The sequence below is a fragment of the Zosterops lateralis genome, assembly GCF_965231275.1.
Source record: "Zosterops lateralis genome assembly, chromosome: 7".
Taxonomy (NCBI): domain Eukaryota; kingdom Metazoa; phylum Chordata; class Aves; order Passeriformes; family Zosteropidae; genus Zosterops; species Zosterops lateralis.
The window spans coordinates 29,531,258-29,554,559 of NC_139767.1; the positions used below are offsets into that span (position 1 = coordinate 29,531,258).

At 42.2% G+C, this 23,302-nt stretch overlaps 2 protein-coding genes across 6 annotated transcripts in view; one reads left to right on the top strand and one right to left on the bottom strand.

Annotated features, from left to right (window-relative positions):
- Positions 1 to 20: 20 nt before the first annotated feature.
- On the top strand, positions 21 to 10,990 carry CEP70 (centrosomal protein 70). 5 transcript variants are annotated; one of them, XM_083865816.1, is made up of 17 exons: positions 21 to 103; positions 520 to 619; positions 776 to 899; positions 1,092 to 1,130; positions 1,221 to 1,401; positions 1,703 to 1,872; positions 2,949 to 3,008; positions 3,682 to 3,781; positions 4,177 to 4,265; positions 4,595 to 4,672; positions 5,716 to 5,818; positions 6,444 to 6,614; positions 7,206 to 7,352; positions 7,858 to 8,026; positions 9,264 to 9,378; positions 10,326 to 10,405; positions 10,776 to 10,990. In XM_083865816.1, the coding sequence occupies exons 1-17, from the start codon at positions 95 to 97 to the stop codon at positions 10,841 to 10,843; spliced, it is 1,803 nt and encodes a 600-aa protein (XP_083721942.1). In that variant the 5' UTR covers positions 21 to 94; the 3' UTR covers positions 10,844 to 10,990. The 5 variants fall into 5 exon arrangements, with proteins under 5 accessions (XP_083721942.1, XP_083721945.1, XP_083721946.1 ...); XM_083865819.1 differs by having other exon boundaries at positions 7,912 to 8,026; XM_083865817.1 differs by having other exon boundaries at positions 68 to 103; positions 523 to 619.
- A 467-nt stretch (positions 10,991 to 11,457) lies between these two features.
- The window catches only part of ESYT3 (extended synaptotagmin 3), a gene marked incomplete at its 5' end in the record, with an annotated part of 31,353 nt that continues 19,508 nt past the window's right edge, over positions 11,458 to 23,302 (bottom strand). Inside the window, 12 exons of the mRNA XM_083864905.1 lie at positions 11,458 to 12,256; positions 13,161 to 13,210; positions 13,789 to 13,894; positions 15,309 to 15,440; positions 15,970 to 16,059; positions 17,106 to 17,542; positions 18,047 to 18,196; positions 19,013 to 19,099; positions 20,407 to 20,472; positions 21,696 to 21,764; positions 21,861 to 21,923; positions 22,763 to 22,852. Of these exons, the coding sequence (XP_083721031.1) occupies positions 12,220 to 12,256; positions 13,161 to 13,210; positions 13,789 to 13,894; positions 15,309 to 15,440; positions 15,970 to 16,059; positions 17,106 to 17,542; positions 18,047 to 18,196; positions 19,013 to 19,099; positions 20,407 to 20,472; positions 21,696 to 21,764; positions 21,861 to 21,923; positions 22,763 to 22,852 (1,377 nt within the window). The 3' untranslated portion in view covers positions 11,458 to 12,219. The remainder of the gene's footprint in view (positions 12,257 to 13,160; positions 13,211 to 13,788; positions 13,895 to 15,308; positions 15,441 to 15,969; positions 16,060 to 17,105; positions 17,543 to 18,046; positions 18,197 to 19,012; positions 19,100 to 20,406; positions 20,473 to 21,695; positions 21,765 to 21,860; positions 21,924 to 22,762; positions 22,853 to 23,302) is intronic.

Sequence of the window (23,302 nt, forward strand, 5' to 3'; positions counted from 1 at the left end):
GCCGGCCCCGCCCGCCCCTTCCCGCCGCTCCGCTCCCGCCCGGGCGGCTCCGCGGCCTCAGCGCCGGCTCCTCTCCTGACCCGCCGCCCTCGCCATGGCCGAGGTACCCCGCTGGCCCCGGGTGTCGCTGCCGGGTGGTTGGAGCGGGATAAAACTGCGAGAGAACAGCCCGTGAACCCCCCGAGCCGCCGCCGCCTCCCTGAGGGCCCCGCTCGCGCCCCGGATACGTTGGAGGCACCCGAGGGCCCAGGGTGGTTTGGGTTTCTTAAAGAGGCGGATTTAACTCATTGCGCGTGTTTTGCTTTCAAATAGGGATCAGGAAAACTGTGTTGCTAAGTACGCTTTCCCCCAATGTGCTTTGCAGATACTTATTGGAGCTTCTCACAAGGCCTCCTGTAGTGGCCTCTTGGGGAGTTGGGGTTGTTTTGCTTTAATTTGTGGGCGTTTGGTACCTTCTGCTGCACAGCTGATGTGGAAAAACTCAGGTTTCTGCCTCTTTTTCCCGTTCTCCCAATGAAGCAGGAGAAGGCAGAGTGGGAAAGCCTAAACAAGGTATTAATGCGTCATGGACTGAAACCTGTGAGTCTCGCTGCTCCCCAAAGGTGCAGAGATACGTCAGGTAAGGAAATGTCATTTCGCCCCTTTTTGTGTTGGGAAATAGTAACCCTAAATTCATAATCTCCAAGTGGAGATTTCACTTCCAAGTGGCAACAGGCAGGCAATTTTCTTTGGCTGTTAAAACCCTTTCACTGTGACTTATGCTTCGTATCTCCAGATATGATTGTCCTAGACCGTCAATCTTCTCAAGAAATAAGACATGCATTAAAAACGCTGGTGGAAGACACTGAGCGACAGCAGAAGGTGATGCAGGGACTTATGGAGGCAAATCAATGTCTTAGGTAAGAGACAGTGGAAGGAATTTACCTGCAGAGTAAAAGTATTATCAGTGAGCATCTCCAGCCTGGTGGAGATCTTACCTCACCTGAGGTCTAAGACCTTTTTCCTGAGGTTATTATTCTGTGTGCAGTAATGTTGTCCCAGTTTCTTTCAAGCTTTTCCGTTATTTCTTCTGCTGCTTCTTCTCTTATCAGTGTATTTCCCATACCTACTGCCACAGGATGTTATCAAAGGTCATCACAATAAAGTCAGGCATGTGCTTCCTGCACTGTCTATAGTGAAATGAGTTTAATTTAAAATCAAGGATTTATTTCTTTTTTCAGAAACGTGGTACGACTGGAACAAGGTCGGGCATCTCAGCAAGAGCAACGGGCTAATGATTTGGAAAATGTGGTGAAAAACATTAAGGCCAAAATTTGTCAGCTGGAAGATGAAACAATAGCTAAAGCATGCCAGCAGCAGAACGAAGTGAAGAAACTTCAAAAAGAGCAACAGGCCTCGCAGGTAATTCTCAGATAGTGCTGCCTGAGGATTCAAACTTTTGACTTATGAAAGGTCTCAAAATATTTACATTGCTGTAAATAAGCATGAGTCTTGGGTCATAGGGTTAGTACACTGTTTATAGATAAGTTTCTTCAAACTGTGCAGAATTTTCTAGAAATAATTTAGAAAAATATCTGTATCCCTCTTCCACTGTCTCTTCAGCACAGCTAAAACCCAAGTGCTCTTCCTCCTTGGGGCTGTGCCTGGGCTTGTACACAGTCCCACAGCTTGTGGCTCAGAACAATTCATTGCCTGTTCACAGGAAAAATACCAACAGCAGCAGGAAAGGCTGCAAGAACAGGAGGAGATTATTGCCCGCTTGCAGAAGGCGCTGAGCAGAGTTGGGAGGGAGGAGCAGCAGCGACTTTCCACTCAAAACAAAATGTTCTGTCAGTTTTGCAAAAGAGCCCCCAAGTCTCTCCTGGATCAGGGGTAAGCAATTCTCTTCTACTACTGAACCACCTGTAACATTAAATGAGGAAACAGATTTTAAAGTAATGCTTTTTGGTATTTATATGTGGGAAAAAAAGTAGTCTGGAGACTTTAGGAATACAAGATGAAATATGAATTCTTTTGAAGGTACCTCAGTGCAGTGATATTTTTCTTTTGTGAAATTGTAAGCCAGATAAATCCATGGCAGAAATTTAAAAATTGCCATCCATTGCCCACACTAGATGTCAGCAAAGGGAAGGGAATGATTCACTCTGCTCTGTAGCTGCAGTGTCAGCTTGGATGATCTCATCCTGGGATTCTAACATTTAAAAATGTAAGCTAAAAATAAACAAACACCCCAACAAACACCATCCTTAGCCCCCAAAAAAAACCTTTCCAGTTTTGGGAAGTGATGTTTTGCAACTGCTGACTGCAGGCTCCTTGTGAGCTTTCAAGTACTTTCAGGTAGGTTCCCACAGTATCACAAGGCTATGTCTCTTGCTAGCAGGATTTCCATAGCTCTGCTACAATCAGACATTTGCCAGTTCCTAGCCCTCAGGTAGCCATTGCTTTACTGTGCTGATATCACCTGGCTTTCTAGGCCTGGCCAGCAATCTTACCTGGGAAGCTGTTAAGAGGGATTGTGTGTGCTCAGTTTTTTCCTTGAGCCCTCACTGTATGAGAGTAAGGATCACTGAAGTTGGTTCCCTGTCCTCTCTCATCTGTCTCTCCAAACCAGATAATCTCCGAGTGCTCAAGACACTTTATTTTGACTGTGCTCTCTGTTAATCTCACTGGATAACCACAGGCATAAGATGAGGAGGCTGGTGGGCAGATTTAACTTTTTTCTCCTCTTAAATATTTAGCTATTTCTAAACTAGTATAGATTCAATGTGTCTGCTTTTCCATTTTGGTAAAGTGGGACTGTGTTTGTCTGGTATGAGAGGAACCTCAGTGTTTGGAGCAACCACTTCCAAAGTGTAGCTGTGTAAGCTGACCTGTTCCTCTGGGGTGCTCACAGTATGAGTTTTGTGAGAATATCAGAAATTCAAAATTAACATTTTTCCTTTCTTCAGGTACCTTTGTCTAATTGATTATTATGAATCTCAAATTAGTCAGATTAAAAAGGAGCTGAGGTAGGTCTCATTGATGCCTTGTGGTTCTACTGCTCAAAATTTTCTTAGCCCTTACTGTTCTTAAGTGTTTTTATAGTGGTAAATATTCTATGCTCCAGGTATCACCAGCATGTAAGAAACAGCAAAGGGTTATAATGATCATGGAAGTTTGGATATTTCCAGAGAATAACTGGCAGTCAGGCTAAGCAGCTTCTCAGTCAGGAGACCAGGACAGTTAGGAGGTTTGGGGTATCCAGATATTTGAACTATAAGTCTTTCTTTTTTTTTTCTTTCCCTGTCTCTTTTGCTGTGGCTCACAGGCAGAATTACTGCATTAGCTGTGCTCAGCTCATTGATCTCCCAAAACTAAAGATTTTCAGCTCTATCCCAGTGCCTGCATAGCACAAAGCAACAAACAGATACCTGAGACATTCCTATAGCTTGAGATTACTATTAAGAAAACTGAAATGGGATTTCCTTGTACTGGAGTTTCTCTTGTGGATAAGTGCACTTCATTAGCATATGAAACAGCTTTCCCAGAAATTAGAGCATGGATCCTAGGGCAGAATTCTGTTCTATCTACTTTATATAGTTTATGGGAACATTATTATCATACATAACCGCTAACTAAACCAACTGAAATTTTGAGCTAATGGAACTGCAGTAAGCTGAGCCAATTTATTTTTCCCAATAGGAAATATAAAAAAGATGAAGATGAGGTGCAGAGAGAAGTAAAAAACAAGGAAGAGTTCTTAAATCTAGATGCTACTCCTAATTACAAAGCACTGCTCACGGTATGGAACTGCCAAGAATAAGTCAGTGCAGATCTCTCAATGGTAACCCTTCAAGAGCCACATAGAAACATAAATGTGTTTGGTTTCTGTTCCTTGTTTTTGTCATGTCTTCTGAACTTGTAATCTCTGTGGGCAGAGTTCCCTGTCTTTGTGCAGAGATTCAGCAAAATGTTGGGAGTCTGCTGGGGATTGCATAGATCTCCTTAGTCACAGTGCTCCACCTGGGGTCTAATGCTGCAGGCTCTTAGTCTCAGTCCTCTGATTCCTCCTCATCCATGCTCTTTTGCTGTCCAGACAGTTGGGAACCCTTCTTAAAGTGTACATACTTTAAAGTGTTGAAGCTTGTTCATTATTAAATGAGTGCAATATAAGAAATAACCCAGTCTATGTTGCAGTCTTTCCAGAAGCAACTCATTGAAGCAAAAGCCAAGAAGGAACAGCTTTTGCTTGAAAATATAAATCTCAAGAAAGATTTGGAAATAAGGTGAGAAAGGATAAGTATCATGCTTTGTAAGGGCATTTCAGTAGACTTTGCTTTACAAAGCACCAGCAATTGTAAAAGTGAAGTGTGAAATCTGTGATCAAAGAAATGAGATGTGGCAGCAATAGCCACACTCTTCTCCCTACACTGTTAATAATAGCTGCTAATGGTTAGTTTGCTCTTTATTGCTGTTGTCATGTAGAAATGTAGCAGAATTTAATTTCCAGGATGGTCTTTTGGCACCTGGCAAAGCATTCTTACTTTTTTGCTTGAACAAGTTTTATAGATACCTTCCAATGCAAGACATATAACATGGTACTTTTTCTTTCTAGCAGGCCAACTGCACAGGAATTAAAATTTTACAAGCACCAAGTGAAGAAACTACAGAAAGCTTTAAAGAAAGCTACTCAGTAAGTATATTCTTTCGGGTACTTTCATGAATCCTCTGGACTGCAGAAGGCAAAGTTACTCTGCAACCTGTAACACAGAAAATAGCTTCTATAAGCATGTGCCTTATCAGCATTCTTTGGAGCCTGGTTATGGGCAGCAAGTGCTGCTGGACCTCTAAAGCCCTCTGTATTTCTGAAATGATGGCAGGGGCTCCAAATGGGGGCACAGCAGTGTGGGGGGTTTTATTTTATTTTGTCTTTCTCTATTTGATTTGAGTTCTTTTGCTGGCAATGGCCATCTGTGGTGTTTGCTGCTTCCATAAGCTGTAAAGGAAGCTACTGGTTTCATTATGGATTATGAATGTGAAAGTGTGAGTTAGCAAAATGTTGCAGATATACTGAAGTTATATCCATATTATTCTTAGAAATTGACTGGGTTTTTTTCTGAAATATTGCTAAGGAAATACATGGAAGATCTAAAAGATGCAGTACTAACAAAGTGTTTTTATCTGTAATTTCACTTAGTCATTTGTCCATGTGTATATTGAATGCTAAATATTTTATAGCCTGGGAAACACATCACTTAAACTTTAAAATAATTATACATGTTGTGTATATTTGAATGGTCTATTCTCTCATGCAGTGGGTATCACTTAGGTGAAGAGAAGAGTGAGCTCTGTATAATAAGCCAGGAAAGATGTTCCAACAGAAGCGGATAAAAACTGAGCTTGGAATTTGAATCTTTAGATTAAAATTCTGGATTTTAAGTCTTCAGCCATAGTAGAACTCTGGCAACAGAAAAACTGGTGGTGCCCTTCTAAATCAGCAAACAGTCTGGCATAGCCTCAGCCTGGAGATTTGAGATAAATTAATAATACTGTCATTAGGTACTGTATTGTCAGTCTGTGCTACTTGGGTCTGGTGGAATTCTATTGGCCCGCACCATAACATGGATATTTACTTTGGATGTTTAAGTGCTGCACACCTGGTTCTTCCATCAGGTTAAAAGGCAGCATCTCCTGCTAGGGCAGCTTGTGTGACCCACTGTGTGTATTTTTGTGCAGATTTTCAGAAAGCAGGACTGGAGAAAAAAGAGAAGAAAAGAAAGACTCTGAGAGGGTTGCAGGAGTGGATCAGCTGCAGGCAGATTGCCAGCAATACTTGCAGGTAGCCAAATTGTATCTGTTCTGCATGTTTCTAGCAGTGTTACAATGAAACATTATACATGTTCTGTTTAGCTGTGTCAACTGGAGTGTGCTGGTTTGAGGCTAAGAATGCCTGTCAAATCTTCTGTGCAAGATGAGTCATGTTCTGGATTTGGCAGTCAGTCTGGGCTGGTTCTTGTTCTGTCTCGGTGTAAACTACCTGAAAACACAGCAAGGAAACAGACAGGAGGCTGGTAAATACGATTTAGCTGAAGTCTCTTCAGGACAGGGATTTGTTCAAGATCTTTGGCGATAGTAGATTTTATTTTTCTTGTAATCAAAAAGCCTAAATATAATAAAACTTAGTGAACTGTAAACTATGGAAGTTACAATGCCTCAAGTGGGTAAAAGTTAACCATCCCTCAAAGGGAAGTATATACTTGCATTACTTTTACATATCTTTTAGCTAGTGTATGTTGAAGTCTTTTGAGTCTATTGCATGTTGAATGCATGTGTAAAATTCATCAACAGTAATATTGGAGCTATTTATGACTTTATTTTAGGCAATCATGACTGTGATAGAGAGGGATTTTAATACAAAACATCATACATATTTGAGCAATAACATTTGTTATTTGTTGTTGAAGGTTTTGTCCCATATTGATTCTATTTTGCAAAGCCCAAGAGCTCCTCCATCAATATTCCGGCCCAGCAAAGGGTCAGTGCAAAATTACATTAAAGAGAATGGACAGGGATGTGGATTTGAGCACCTTCCACTCACTATAGAAATGTGGGCAGATCAGCTGGTAGCCCTGAAGGTAACTCTGTTTCTTGATCTTCCTTTCATCTGCTCTCCACTCCTCCATCCCACCCTCTGTGTAGTTGTGGGGGCTTTTGTGTGTAGCTTTTATTATTGTCTGACTTGGTGTTAAATTTTACAAATAATCTGCTGTCCTGTGAAATATGTACCAGAGATAGTTCTCTGTGCAAATTCTTTTATTTCATTTTATTAACTGTCAGAGTCCCTGAGAAAAAACTTAAGAGTCTGGACTTCACATATTAATGATGGTGCATTCTCTTCCTTCCTTTTGTCTGACCAGAACAGAACAGTGACTTTTTGATCCAAATACAAGTGAAATAGTTTTGTTTAAAGCCAAACTCTTTGTGACCAATACTTCCTATTTCACTAAAACTGTAATACACAGCCAATATAATATTTTTTACTCTGTTCTTTTCAAATCAAAGAATATGAGCAACACGCTGTCCTTAAATTCGTGAAAATTAAAACCCTAACCTATCCAGTGCTGGAATGTTACTGCATATGAAAACAGAAAAATGCCTGTTTCTATAATAAAAACCACTTCACTTAGATTCTAAAATAAGTTGGCACCCCTCTCTTCTTTTAAAAGGATTTACATAGGTCCTTGAAAAAACTGTCTCTGGAATTGCTGCCTTGGAACACTAAAGATCCACAGGATAACAGAGAATCCATACGAGTTGAAGATCTTCAGCTGATAGTAGATGGAATCTTGGAAGAATTAGAACATAAGGAAAAGGTATTTTTTACCAGAGGTTTATAATCACAAGTTACTGTAGAATTCTTAAATGCATTTTTCACACAGTAATTGGATTGGTGCATTCGAAAGCCTCACAGCATTTAAGAAATACCTGTTTGAAGACATTCAATAGTCAAAGATTGTTTTTACATAATGGATAAATTCACCCCGGGGAAGATTGCTTTAATCAAAGGCACTTGACCAGCAGTGAATTTGCATTGTCCTGTAGTCTCAGGAATTATCCTGTTATGTCTCTCAGGGCTGAGAATACATAAATGCTTCTCTCAGCAACAGAGAGGAAAGCTTTCAAAAGAGAATTTTGAGTTTGGTGTATGTTTGTGCCTGAAAGCTATTGAAACTGTCTTCAGATTTAAAAATATTTGAAACACTGAGATTTCAGAAGGGAAGTTACACCTGTTCTTCAGACTGGTTTTGAGAACGTTTAACAGCTAAAAGCCTTACCTTGTTAAGCAGTACATTGATGAGTTCTTCCTGCTTGTTCCAGAACAGCCAGACACAGTCCTTGCAAGCCCTGTCTGCCATGGTCTCTCACTTCCAGAAGTTGTTTGATGTAAATTCCCTGAATGGTGTTTATCCACGGATGAATGAGGTTTACACAAAGCTGGGGGAAATGACCAATGCCATGAGGAATCTCCATGAGCTCCTGGAACTAGGTAAAGACTTACCACCTGCTGCTTTTTCACAGCATTCCAAAGAAAAGAGACAGGTGAAAAGCTGACCTCCTTCATAGAAAATAATGTTGAGCTATTGAGAAATGAATTAACTAGGCATTTTCTTCACTGGGAAGATGAAAATACCTTCCTGTCAATTTACAGTTCAAATAGCAAATCCCCATTATTTGTAAGCCTTTAGCAGTTGCTGAGGAATAACAGGGAGGCAGAAGAGGGGAATAACAAGGAAATAGAATTTTTATTTTTTCCACAAAGCTTTTTTTTTTTTTTTTGTCAGCTGGCTTTCATAATTGTTGTTCATTCTCCACCTAAAAATGATATAACAAGTTTAAGGAAGAAAATAACTCAGCCTTGGATATAAATTTCTGCTCAGTAATTCATTCAAGCAGTAATTAGGTCCAGTCCTTGGAAAGTTCCATCTTATGCTGCTAAACTTCAAAACAAGTTGTTGAATGTCAAAAACTGTCAGTACTCAGAGGTGTAGTTGGTTATTTTCCTTCTGGTGGGAACTTCTGTAGATCAGCAGCTGCTGCTGCTCCTGGGTTCAAAGGCTGGGCTGGGCTGTAGGATGTCCAGCCCCAGAGCAAGGCTCCTGGGCTGCTGAGCCTCATTCCAGGAGGGAAGCAGTGTTCCTGCCTGCAGCCAGCATGGGAGATGAGGAAACCTCGCCTCCCCCAATAACTGCAGCTCAGAGGATGCCTTGTCCAAGCCTAGTTCTTCTGAAATTGAGGAAGAAAAGGACAAGGAGGCTACTACCTTCAGTCACAGCACTACAGACAGGTTAAAATTAGTACCAAAACAAGTTCTGGGTGTTAACAAAATGTTTGTTAAGCAGGTTCCTTATTGGCTTACTCCCTATAGTGTGTCTGTTGTGTCACAAGAACTTGATGAATAACACCTTCTCTATATATATAATTTCAGTTGGCTGATTTCCACTGACATTGTAAGGGTGCACTTTAGTACACTCTCTGCTGTGAACACACAGCACTGCCAAAAATTTTTTAGCCACTAAAGGATTAGTGAGAATCCCCAGTCCTAGCTAATGTTTGTTTATTTCCGACCATTTCTGGGCACTCTGTTTTCTGTGACTGATGGAATGTGTATGCCTAGATCTATGAAAGCCAAATAAAATCTCTGCACCTGTAAGAATTCAACTGTGTCTAAAATATTTTCCTATTAATACTCTTACAAGAATCATGAGGTGCTTGTTTTTCCACAGACAGTTCAGCTCCACCCACTGTGGTAGTGGATACTGTTGGGAAACTGTGTGACATCATTAATAAGAACGTGACTGAGCAGGTACAGCAGCTTCTGGGCACCCAAGACATCCACAGGTATGTGGGGCTGTTCCATTGCTGACCATTCTTCAAACATCAAATGTAGTAGTTGACAACTGGCAAAAACTGATGCTGAAAGAAACTTTCATTATTTGTTACAGTCAGTGAGCTATGACAGCACAGGTGGTAGTTACTGCTGTCCTGCTTGAAACAAAGCTTGAATCCTGTCAAAAGGATAAAGCTGACAGAGGGAAAAATTGAGGCCAGAAGGCTCCAAAACACCCTCTGGTTTGCATGGTTAATGTGATCAAACAAGCCTTAATTGGATACATGTTTCATCAGGAGACAAATCCTGCACCTGGGTGGGGAGGAGAAAGTGATGCAAGTTTCAGATGTAATATTGAAGTGTTCTGGTTGCTAAGGCAGGGTTTGCCTGAAGCTGCCTACAAATACTTTAGAAACTGGACAAATCCAGTTATATGTTCAACAGATGACAGCCACATCTAGGTGGTAGCAGACCCTAAGAGCATTCAGCATGTGCTTTACAGACAGACTAAAAAGGGAGCAGGCAGCAAGTCTGACACATGCTGAGTTAACAATACTCACTCCCTCAGCCTTTCTGCACTAATTTCTCAGTTTTAACTGGAGAACAGCTGCTTATAAAGCATTTTTTGCTTCACCTCCAAGGCAGTTATACCAGCCACCCCCGGGCAGTATATTTAGCATACACAGACAAATGTTCTAGGCCCTAGACTACCTGGTGCCATGTGAGGGGGAAAGGAAGGACGTGTATTAGCATTAGTAATGAAATCAGAGATCCTCGTGCCAGCTCCCTTGTTGGCTGCAGGGTTCAGAACTGCAGAACAGAACATTGGTGTCCATGGGTTTATTTACTAAGTAGCAGTACTTTCACAAAGTCATGGCACAGAACAACAAAATGGCCAAGGGGATGAACTTGCCATGTCCTTGCACCTCTTACCTGAATGTCTCACTTTCCATTCCAGTATCATCAATAAGCTTGAAGAACATGAGTGCTTCTTTCCACCCTTTCAAGCTCTCATTCAAGATTTGCTGTGTCTTCTAGGTGAGTAATATTTGCAACAGTAATTATCTTCATGCCAACACTTCCTCATAGAACTCTAAACAGTTAGCAAGTGTTTTGTTTACTCCTGCTGTGCTAAAACAGGAGGAGGATGTGAGGGAAGGTGCTGCCTTTTGCCTCACTCTCCTTTCCACCTTTCCTCAGGAAGTGACCAAAACACTTTATTTTCATTGAACATGGGCTTGCATTTACTTAAGCATATCACTTATAAGGTAAATTGATTTTTTTCTGAAAGCATTAAAAGATCTGAGGAGTTTATTTAATTCACCAGCTGTTTAAGTTAGAATTTTGGTTGAACTCGAAGGTGTTCTGGGTTCATAAGCCTTACCCTTTTCTTTCCATTCTGTTGCAGAGATCAGTAACGTGGATGATATTTTACCTACAGTGCAAAACCTGAAATGGGGAGCTGGTTATGGGTGACTGCTTTTCCTGAACAAGATTTCTCTTACCTGTGAATGTACCTGTTGGTACTCATGACATTGCAGCTACCTCCAAGGACTGTTATCCTAAGCAAAAATTCCAGATTTTTTAACATAAATAAAAGTTTGCTGCATTTTTTATTTTTTTTTTTAATTCTTGGTCAATTAAAAAAAAATTAACTGCTATCAACTGGTCTACTCAATCCCAGAGAGAGAACCAATATACTCTGTATCAGCCCAGAAAACTGAAACCCAGCACAGCACCAGGCAAACTCTATCCACTGACCATTTTTAATGTTGCTGACACAATAAGTATGAGGTAAAGACACCCTTACTGCCATCACACTTACACAAATGCTCAGTCTTGGTTTTCTGGAGAGCCTCTTTTAAAATGTTCACATTTCCAGATCAGTTTGGGATGGGAACACATTGATACTCAGTGAGTATTCTCTCTGATTATGGACTGAGGCAGACTGGATTAATGTAATCTAGGCCAAAAATACTTGAAATTTGCTTCAGGTGATGGTTTGAAGTTACCATTGTTGTATTTCAAAAGTCTGTTTTAGAAAGGAATAGATCAAGTCTCTTATGCAAGACAATTAGAAGTTTATTGTACAGAAACAAGTACACCAAGCTTCCAAAAATATTTTGCCTCAATATTATTAAAGCTTAGTTTACAAAACTTTGCTGTTCCTCAGACAGAATCTGGGTTTACAAGATTTTGAAATGTACTGTATCAAAGGACAAAACCAGTTAAGGCATCACAAACTAAAACCTTAATGACATCTTGGTAAATTCATCTTCCTGCTTTTGGAAGCTCATTATGTACATACCTGCAGCCACAGTCTGCTAAAGTACTTCTGAACAGTGGACTACCAACTTCTTCGTTTCTCAAAAACAAAATAGCTGTTAAAGAGTTTCTCTTTTACCAGGTTCTGTAGCCCTACAGCTGAAGAATACTTTTTCAAAATGTATTATTTTAAAAGTACACCACTTCCATGTCGAAACAACATGAACAAGTTCCTAGGGCCATCAGACTGCCAAGCAAAGTAATGACACCTGGCTGACAGTCTAAAATCTCCCCAGGTACAACCCTTCTTTAAGAGAGGTTTCACACTTAGAGGACCTTTGAGAGGGGATTTGCCAGAAATAACAAAAATAGAAGACTTACTCTTTAAGGACAAATTATTCCCTATGTGGGGGAAAATATGTTTGACTTCAGTGAGAACTAATCCCTGAATAGGATCATTACATTTGCATGTCCTGAGCTGGAGCCTGCTTAAAATTTGCAATGACTGTGCAAAACATGTTAATTACAAGAGATATGTACATTCATATAAAGTTGAAAAATTAGTAACTTATATACATGAGAAGAAATCAGATTTTCTTGCGTCTGCTCCTTGTCAGCTCATACCTGCAAGAGAGACACAGTAAGTAATTACAATAGTTGAAAACTTTCTTAAAACTTTTAACTGGCACAACAGAGAGAACTTGGGCTGCTTTATTGCTTGTGCTTCACAGGCAGCACAGCAAAGGAGGCTCCAGAGATGGCCTCAAACTTCAGCTCTTCACCAGCAGCTTTGGGTGCGTCCTTTTTTCCTCTTCCCATAATTGCCCTGAGACACACACACACACACACACAAGCTGGCCAGGGAAATGTGGTTTTCCTATTGGAATATTGGCTCACTGCCTGTGCAGATGGCAATCTCCTGGACTACCCACACTACATTCCTTGGGCTCCACTGAAGGAGAAAGAAGGAAGAGCTCCTGCCATTAACTAAAGACACAGAAGGGAAAAAAACACCGAAGCCTGGTTCTCTGTTCTGCCTCAGACCAGGAACATACAAACCTCAGAACCACAATGAACGTATAAGCAAAACTGTAAGTGGCTTATTATAATAGTTTCTATAAATGCTTTGTAATTAAAGTTTTATCATGCATATATATTGCTGATCAGAGTATTTAGTTAAGATCTTTATTCAAGTTAAAATTTGTTGCAAGGTTACTTTAATAAACAAAATGTTTTTACTTATGTGCCCCTGTGGTTTTAAGGCAACTTAAAATATGCTGAAGACTATAATTGACACAGGCATCTCATTAAAGCTGTCTCACAGGGCAGGCACTGCACAGCCAATGGATTAACACACAATTTAGATAGAACTACCAGATTAGCTCAAATTTGTCCTGCCTTTGCAGGTCAGATATTATTCTTGCTCACCCAAACACAGGGCAGTTACCAGCACTCACTCCCACAGCATCCATGCAAGCTCCCAGCAAAGCAATGGGCAGGGTTTGGAAGTATGGAGATGAGCACTTACCATTGTGCAAAACCTTTTATTAAATCCTCCTGGGACAAGTCAATGCGTACCTTTAAAAAGCAAATTTTATTTGTTTGTAGGTTATTCAGCATATAAATTGATTAGGTAAGCTACCACTCCTCCCAAGTCAGACCCACTTTCCAGCTGTGGGGCTGCAGCTCAGGCTTGAGGAAAAGTGAAACTTCCCACATTCTGGTGCAGGCATGAACCATCTCAGTTTCCTACAGCACTACTTGGAAATTTATCTGTCACCAAAGGAGCAATTGCAGTTTACTTTTCACAGAATCAAAGTTGTTCCCAGAAAGCTCAAAGCACTGTTGGCAGATTGGGGGGTTTAGTTCCACACCTTTCTCAGCTCTGTGTTTGTGCTCTTGGACCTGTTCCCCGCACGGGCAGCACCAGGGCCCAGGAACCAGGGCTTACTTCAGGAGCACCCTTCTGAAATGAGACCACACAGCTCCCACATGGATACAGCCTCATGTCAGATGAAAATCTGGTAAAAAAGGTTGTTTCCAGATTGCCAGTCCTATTACTGTGAATCAGTTACTGGAGCTACATTTCAGGATGTCAGGAATAGCCCGGAGTGTTCAGCTCTGTTATATCTGTAGTGGAGATTCTTTAAACTTACTTTCCCCAGCTCCTTCCTCTCCTGTGAAATGAACGGCCTGTTGTTTTTCACTGCAATGTCCAGTGTCCTTTTCTTGACATTTTCCAAAGATTCAAAGAATTCAAACCTTGAAATAAAGTTTAAAAAGAAGAGACTTAAGGCAAAAAGTAAAATCCTGTGAGCACCAGTGGGCAGAATATAGTGACGAAGTACAGCATCAGTGGCCAGGACTTTAACAGGGAAGGAACACACAGAAAAGGCAATTCTAGAGTGAGGTTTTATTCACATTGCAGGAAACCTCTTCCTCATGAAAGATGACAACACTGTGTTCAGACTGTCCACTGTGCCAGGGGGAGGGAGGAAAACATGCATCCATGATGACATGCCATTTAACATCATTTTCCCTCCTCCATGGAAGATCAGCATGTTTTCCATGCAATGTTCATTACTCAAGAGGAAATAATCATGAGCCAACCCTGCAAGTTCATAGAGCAGCCTTGCACCACCCCAATAAGAGACAAAGACTGAAACCTGTGGCAATTAAATTCTTAATGGCTGTGACTCAAGCCTCTGGCACACATGGTTAATGTCAAGTGAGTTTTGTCCATGCTAAATCACTCCAGTTCTGCCCACCTGAATAGCTTTTCCTCATGTCAGAGCTGTGAAACAGGTAACACGTTTTGGAACTAAGCATTATCCTGAATTGAGGATACACAGGATATGTCAGTCCTGAGGATGAGGAAAAGGAGATGCTGTTCCCAGCTGCTGGGATGGCACTAAATCAGTGAAGTTACTTAAGAATAGACATAAGCATCTTCAACTTTAGTGTTTTGAGTGTTAAGAAGGAATGTTTTAAAGTCTTTTCTCCATTTTCTCACACAGAAAGGACACAACATAGGAAAAAAATAAGTCACTCAAGATGGCACAATGTTCTCATATATTCATGTGTACCTTCCTCTAATTATGGGATTAAAACCACCTCTCAAAAGAGCTCTATTTCTAAGCGTTGCTGTGTTTGGGTTTGTGCAAAACACATTCCATTTCAGTGGCAGAGCTGGCACTGTCAGCAAAGAGGTGGGAGCATTTTATCCTTGATGGCAACATCCACCTGTGTGCCCAAAGACTGGTCCAGTCCCAAAAGGCTCTGTACTTCTGCCTTGGACCTTTGGAAAGCTGTCAGAATAATCATCAGGCAAAGCAGTGTGAACAGAGCAGTAGCTCTGGGAGTACCTGAATGGGCAGAGGCAGGGAGTTAAACACCATAGGAGAATGTTAGTTTGCAAAAAAGGAAATTCAGCCTGGGGGCAGGGAAAGGGCAGGGAAGAAGGTGCACCCTTCTTCCAGAGGACTGACAACACAACAGGCAGATCAAGGCCAACCCCAAGTAGTTGTAAATCACAGTCCAAGTGCCATTTGTTGCAGAAAACCTGAAAATGTTCACAAGAGAGTCCTTAGGAGCTACAGCAGCACACCTTAGGAAGCCCTGTCTTACACAGAGATCATAACTATTTCAGCCATAATCATAATTTATATTTTCTTACTTCTCATCATATTGAGGGTTCAGAGTTTTTTTCTTAACAGAAGTCTTCTTCCTGCTTGTCCATCTTCTGTCTGGAAGCAGGTATATACGAACATATGGATCAACTCCACGATTGGAAGAGGGTACCAAGTTTCTGTTGAAAGAAATACAGACAAACAAGGCAGGTTCTCCCATTGTGTGTTTTAATATCTTGACTCTCTTGGAATCAGACCAACCCTTCACAAAGGCCAAAACCATTAATCTCAGGAGTTGGAACATAAGCAAATAAAACTTTAAGTTTGTTTAGTTAAATTTTTAACTCCTGAGGGTGTGGCCACTTACTGCGGCTCCTAAATTAACAATTACATATCCAGTCACAGGTATCAATCCTTATCATGATGCCTATCTCAACACCCCAAGACACACACCAGTTTTCAGGGCTGTTCAGAGGAAATTTTGGGTGGATGACAGTTGAAGTATCTCTACGGCAGTAAGCACAACTCACTGGGCTCTGTCCCTGACCTGCTGCTGGCACTGACCAGAGCTGGGCACAGAGAGGCTGCACAGTTGGAAACCAGCCAGTGCTAAGGCATCTCCTGCTGCACATGGCTCTGCTCCAGCTTTGCTGGATGACTGACACAGCTCAGAGAGCTCTTCCCTCTGTGAGCCATCACAAGCATTACCTGCAGCCATTGACCAGCACGACGAGGCTCTGCCGAATGGAAGCGTAACGCACCGTCAGCTGGATCTCCCCCAGAGGCATCTCAGTCCCACTGCAAGACATTGCACAGTCAAGGCTTTTGAATACAGCCATTGAACAGCCCACAGGCAGACTAAAACCAGCTTTCAAGGCACCATCCTTCTTCCTGGCATCCTAAGGTTTGCTGTCTAGGAGGCAGCTGGACCACAGAGGTTCCACAGCAGCCCCATCTCTGCCTTCTCTACAGGTACCCAATTTCAGTCTCACAACACAAATTGCCAAAAAAGCCCCTAACATGGCCCACTGTAGATGGAGCAGTAAAGTACAGGTTAGTCTGTTACATGTTCCCTCAGGAATGTCTGTTTATGCAAAATAGGACCTTTTTCATATTTCATTCTAAAGTGGCTTAAAATCCAAACCATAGCTTAAAAATAGTTTTAAAGTAGTTTATAATTTAAGCCCTGGTAAGAGCAAGAGAATTCACCAGTCACCAATTCACCAAATTGCAGCTGGAGCTGAGTTTGATGTTCAGGTTTGTAACTACCCTGATGATCTCTTAAGTGAGGTGGATCTTTGTAATTTCCGATGATTAAGGATTCTACAAGCTCCATTCTGTGCCCCAGGAGGGACAAATCCTTCTCTCCATCCTGCCTGACAGAGCACCTCTCACTGAGCACTGTGGGAAGGACACACACAAGCATATGTATCCACATAAACTTTGTTCACAGCATTATCAACCTTAAAATGTGTTGGATAAACACAGTCAGAGCCTTAAGCACCCAGGGGTGCCTATCAAGCGTTTAAGTTATTACAGAAGTAGGATGTTCAGACTTCCAATATCCTGTTGCTAAATGAGTGCTGAGAAGATCTTCAGCAATACAAAGCCAGCACATGCAGCACTCTTGGGAGAGCCATAGAGTGAATGCTTTCCCTTTATACCTGCTCTGACAGTGCCCTGTAATTTACTTTGCTGTTGACTGGAATACTTGGGTCAATTCTTTGTGAGGTGACTTGAGACCCAAGACTGCAAATGACTTAGTAGCCTTGAATTCCCCTCTATGCAACAGTAACACCTAAACTTTCCCAAGAGAGGAACAATTCAGCTGGAAGAACACCTACTTATGAATGTCCAGGTTGCTGCTACTTAATTCAAAGCAGGAGGAAGGCAGAGACCCCAGTGAAGTGACACTGGGTGCCACTCTCATTTCCTGCAGGACAGGCAGTGTGGGCATGGCCACTGCTCCACTGGGCAATGCTGATGGTGGGCCATGCTCTGGATTTTGCTTGCCCTCTGCTTCATCAAGGCTAGACACAATTTCACATGGTACAGGGGCTCCTGAACTGTCTTTAGCATCCAGCTCTTCTCCACTGTCCTTTTTTGGCAGAGATTCAAGTGCTGCAGAGTCTTTGCTCGTGGGAGGTACTTTTGAAACTTGTGGTGGAGAGGAAAACTTCTGCTGGTTTCCAGCCTTCTCCGTGGCATGCACAGGACCTGGCTTTGAGGCATTGACACCAGCCTTGACTCTTTGTGGATCAGGTTCCTCAACTTTCAGTGCCTAAAAATCACAAGGGAAGACAGTGAGTGTCCATCCCATAGCACTGAGGTGAATGCCAGCATTACCACCCAGGACATAATTTCACCACAAAACTGTAACAGTAGGAATCTCCCATTAGAGATTCACTGGGATTCTCTGTGGTGTTCTCCCCTCTCATCCTACTGTGTACTCAGCAGTGTCTAAGCACTGATCCAGAGTACAGTGAGGAAACAAGTCCTAAGCATCAGTACTGATTTCCCCAGCTTAGATTTTCTCAGTCCAACTCTTTATTGTTGTGAGAAAATTTTCAGCCACAGCACTGCACTAAGTTTTAGGAAGCCCCTGGGATACCTCTCAACTCCACCATACACTCCTAATTTCACTTAAATACCTTGTCACACTTCTACTTTCTACTCAGCTGTGAAGCAAAGCTGCCTTTCTCCACACCCACCTTTCATCACTTTTCCCTGGTTACAACTGAATGCTTCTGCAGGGGAAACCAAGTGAACATGGGAAAGAACTTACCCGCAATACAAGTTTCATCTTAATGAAGCTGTCTGAGCTGGAATGGTCCAGCTGGAATCTCTGATCCAGAGTCATGTTTGGGTCCTTAAGTAAGTGGGAGAGACATACCACTGAAGTTCCCAGGGCACTATCCCGCTCCTTGTCTTTTATCTGGGGGATGGAAGAAAACAAAAGTTTTTATTAGTTGGCAAACTGGGAAGCATACCACTGGGAACAGCAAAGCAAGAAGGTATTTCAGACAGAAACTAAAATTAGCTTATTTGCTTCAGTATGGTTACATCCCAATGGCTGATGCCATTATTTCAGGAGTGTAACAAGTTAGTACATTTAGAGTAAAAATCCCATCTCTAATAATGCAGAGAAAGAACTGCTTTAGCAGAAAAAACATGCCCTGAGATTTACTTGATTTTCCTTGCTTGCTTTGGGGACAATGTCCTAAGCAGCTGGTCTAAATCTTTACACATGTTTTAGGTGATAGTTTGTTTAGCCTATTTAACCTCAATACACCTTCCAAGTTCAATTCCTTTCTGTATCCAAGTGACCAGCCACAGAACTGGCTGTGGCTGCAATGCTGCTAATGAGAGACAGGGTTGCTTAATAAGTCAGAACACAGAGATGAAGAAGTAGGGCTCTGGTTAAGAATCATGAAGGCTGCAATTTTTGACAGCAAAATATTGATGTCTTTGCTACACACAGACCTGGATGAAATGTCCTTTGCACTTTGCAGCCAGAAACATCCCACAATTTGAACTAAATTACTACACATTACATAATGCTAGAACAAAGGTAGATAGCACCACCACCTAATACAGAACTGCCTGTGCAACAGGCGCTTCTTCCACCTTTTAGTAGGAGGAACCCAGTATGTGACAATCCTACAGAGAAACAACCAGCACTAAACTCCATAGAAGGGGTTTCTTCCTACAGATGTGCAGTTGGTCTTCAAAGGAAAGACTTTTCTCTCACCTCGATGTGGAGTGACTGGGAATGAGCACTGTGGACAAAGAAGGTGAAAGCCTGGCCCCACGTGGGATCTTTGCTGAAATTGCAGGTCTGCAACAAGAACATACATGAGCTTAGTCTCTGAGAAGCAAAGAACCCATGACCCTGATCACCAGAGAGGGCCAAGGTGACCCTCAGTGATGCTACAGGGAGAGTGGAAATTCCAGGTCAGAAGCATATGGAAGCAAAGTCTCTGGAAAAACCAGAACAAGTTCTTTGAGGTGTGGAAATGCCAAAGAACAAGTCTGGTGAGCTGCAGTTGGCCCCACCAGCACTGCCTGGACCAGCAGCCTGCCTTACCTGCAGCAAAGCACCGCTCCCTCCCTCCCTCCCACCTTCCCACTCAGGGAGAGACAGAGTGCTGCTTCCAGCCTGCAGCACTCTGAGCCAGTTCCCTAAGCTGCAGTGAGCTGACAGGGAAGGGCAGGAAAGCTGGAGGGGCAGTTTCAGGGGTGTAGAACTCGTGGGAAGAGTAGGAGGGCACAGCTTCAGCACCATCCACTTCAAAGATTAAAGAGCATAGAAAGCACCCACAGGGACTATGGCTGCACTGTAAACCAGCTGTCCCTGCCAGGCCATGAGTGCTGCAGCAAGTGGAAAGGAGCAGGGAAAGCCTGGAAGTCTGACCTGGCTTAGGAGAGGCAGATGATGTGGTAGGGAAAGGGAAAGCCACAAAAGGTAAAAATGCAAGCAGAACCCAATTTCTGGGTGGAGCAGGTGGAAGGAACAAAGGCGAATAGGTGCCAGTCCTGTGTGCTTGTGTAGCCAACAGGATTCATTCCTGTTTGCTGGGAGCCCTAAAGAGCAAAGGGCTCATCCACATCCAGCTGCAGGACCATGAACATGGCAGCTACAGGGAGGGCAGAGCTCAGCTGTTGTTCATACTCATGAGACAAAAGTAATTTTTAAATAATGAAAAATGAACTGAAAGTGAAGTGGAGGAAATGCAGATCCATCTTGCCTGGGTTTAAAAACAAAACAACCCCACAAAACAGTAAAACTGTGATACACAGGAGCCAGGAAAGACTCTGAGGAAGGAATAAAGGCCAGCTTGATGTAAATGACACCCTGCTCTGAGAAATCACGAGCTGGATTGGAGATTTATAGTACTAGAGTGTCTGGGCCAACATGAACTCTTGGACACAGGCATGGAACTACACAATGTGTACAGCAGCTGATCAGACACCCTCCATCACCACAACTCCAACACATGATTCCATTCCCAGGCTCTGCAGCTAACACTACAACTCTTCACATCAGCTTCACAAGAAGTCCTTCCCTTCCTAGGGGACACTTGAAGAGAGTCACTCAGAAGATGGAAAGTATCTAATGAAAGCAGAAGAGTTAAACAGCCTCACCTTACTCTTCTGAGTCTTGTTCCCAACTGTGAGCAGGACAAAGGAGGAAGGTTCTCGTTCCATCTTCTGTCATTTAATATAAGGAAAAAAGAAGAAGGCATAAAAAAATTTATAGTTTTCAGGAAGCAATATCAAACCACTACTCTTACTTGAAGTAAGTTGCTGGAAAACAGTATTTTCTGGATGTGAGACATCTGAGGAGTGTAGCACATGGGAAAGCCTCCAGCCATAACAGCACAGTCTTACCCTCAACCATCAAGAGTACACATTTAAGCCAAAGTTTTATGTATTTAGGTTTCAACAGGTGAGCAGTTAAAAAATTTGTCAGGAGCTGGGAGGAAACAGAGAAGAGAGCTGAAGGCTCAGTGGGAAATCTTGGTCTTTCCTGACTGAACCAGGACTCTCAGAACTGGTTTCCAAGGCTCATCAGGACTTGCTCCAAAGCAGCTGGAAATGAGTCTTTGGCATCAAATAATTCCTGTCTGGAAGCAACAACACTGAACCTCTGGCACCTCTTTGCACTAATGCTATAGAAGTTAAGGCTGAAGATCTCATCTCAGCACAACACTACATGCAGAGTGCACACTGTGAGGTCCAGAATTAAAGATTGTTGAATGTGATGTGTATCACAGTGCTGGTAACTCATCTAAATTGTAAAGATAGTATTTAGTAGAGGAGCTACTTTGAGAGAATGGGAAGCTTACTCCATAGCTCAGAGCTGTACTTGTGAGCAGCCTGTTCAAGAAAGAAGGGAGAAAGACATCCTTCTCTATACCTGCCATTTATATCACAGTAGCAAAATGCAGTATTTGGGGGAAAAAGTAAACAGAAACTATGAGAGAGAAGGCACGAATGACAGAGAGGCCTCTGAATCCCACTAAAGCCAAGGGAGGAGGAATCTGGTGGTCAGGTCTCCAGTGGACAGGAAAGTTACTACAAATGAGCATATTTCTCCCAGCTCAATGTCAAGCTGGAACAGCTCAGCAAGGGAAGAAAGAGCAGCAGCAGCAGGAGGGATATTATGACTTAGTCTGATGTTTGGAGGCTCTCTTTTGCATAAGAAAGACAGATAACCACACATAAAATCAAACATTTCCATGTTGCATTCCCACTTGGCCTACTAGACTTTCACTGGGGTGGGTTTTCAATCACTATTTTGAACCCCTGCTCACTTAGATACTGACAGTGGAGAGATTATTTCTTTTTAACCACCACCTGTTTCAGTTCCTATGATACCACATAATCCAGAACACTGTTTTGTCAGCATGGGAGAAGAATATAAATTTTACCTTGAGGTACTTGTTATTTTTCATCTTCTTTGTGCCACATTCACCATTCGAATACTCAAAGTGGTTTTTCTGAATTGGTGAAAGAGTATTTAAAACAATTAATTTGTTGTCTTTAAAAAAAAAGGAGGTTAGGAGTGAAGGCTGCTGCAGAGGGTTTGTACTTACAGGAAGGTTGAAGGCACTGTCCAAGTAGACAATCAGAATTGCTGTAGACAGACCCTTCTTATCCTGTAAAGGCAGGGAAAGATAAAACAAACCAAAACACAAGGTAGCTATGATCACCCACCAAGGACAATGCAAAACAGCAAAATTCCAAGGGCAGCTTCTGATGGCTAAGCAGCTCTCTGCCTTTCTCTTAAAACTTGCAATTTAGAGGGGCCCAAGTCAACACAGCATGACAGTTCTAACCAGACCAGTAAGAAGATGTGTAACTCTTTTCAATTCATTGCCTTTAATGTTTGTCAATCTCTTGGTGCAGAACTGGTTGGGTTTCCCAGTGCAGCAAGACACCTAAAAACATGTTCAACCACATACATCAACATGAATCCAGTGTCAGCAGAACAAAGTCTGGGAACTCAAATGTTTTTGCTTGGTTATGACGAAACAGCCTCTTTGGGAGATGGGTTTTGTCCAAGCAATTCTGCTGGACAAACAACACACAATTTAGAAACATGGCCCTACCAAGCACCAGGGCCGGGTATTTGCTTATGACTAATGCAGATTATTTCAGGGGTCCAGGGTCTAACACAAATCCTAGATGAAGAAGGAGGAGAAAAATTGTGAAAGAAAAGAACCCCTGAGAAGCCACATTGCAGTGAGTCAAACAAAGGTTTGCTAATTCAAGCAAAAAGAGCTGCCAGATTTGAATTATTTCTGAATTACCAAGAGACCTGGGGCAAGCGAATGCCCTTCCTCTGCAGGAGTGGCAGGGAGGGAATTACATCAAAACTTTGCCAGACAAAAATAAACTCCCGTGAGTTTGCCTGGGGTTTCTAATTTTACACACTCCTTTGTTGATTACTGGACAGGGATCAGAGTACCTGAATCCTTTAAGCAAATACACTCACCTCATGTAGCTTTTCTTGGTCGTTTACTAGTGAAAGCCACTCCAGTTTTAAATGCAAGTGTCCACTTGTTGTCTTACTTAAGGGAAACCACTACATGGAGATAACAAAGAGCAACTTGAGAACTGAGAGGTAGAGTAGCTTTTATATATATGTGTGTTGCAGATTCTGAGGCTTACACACAACAGACAACATGAATTTTACTCCAAGCACCTTAGCTTGCATTTTTGACACTTAGATTGTAGCCCGTCCATCTACTTAGGTACAAGGCAGAAGAAAATAAAAATAAGACACCCATAAACAGCCAAAGCATGTGGATATCTCCAACCAGCAGCAGCATAACACAGGCACTCTGGCATTGTCTGTAATGTGCTGGGTTGCAGGATGAACCACAGTAAGGTCAGATCATTTCTTCCCTCAGCAAACAGGCTGATTCACCAAACTTTATCTAGAGCTTTGTACAAAACATTTGGTACACGTGGGACACAAGGTATCAACAAGATACTCCACTGCTGGCTCAGAGTAACCTCAGGGCTCTCTGGG

Bases quoted from the DNA above. Each gene is read 5' to 3' on its own strand.
- CEP70 (XM_083865816.1), top strand. The intron at 1,131-1,220 runs GTCATCACAATA...TTCTTTTTTCAG, and splicing joins GCCACAGGATGTTATCAAAG to AAACGTGGTACGACTGGAAC. The intron at 1,873-2,948 runs GTAAGCAATTCT...TCCTTTCTTCAG, and splicing joins AAGTCTCTCCTGGATCAGGG to GTACCTTTGTCTAATTGATT.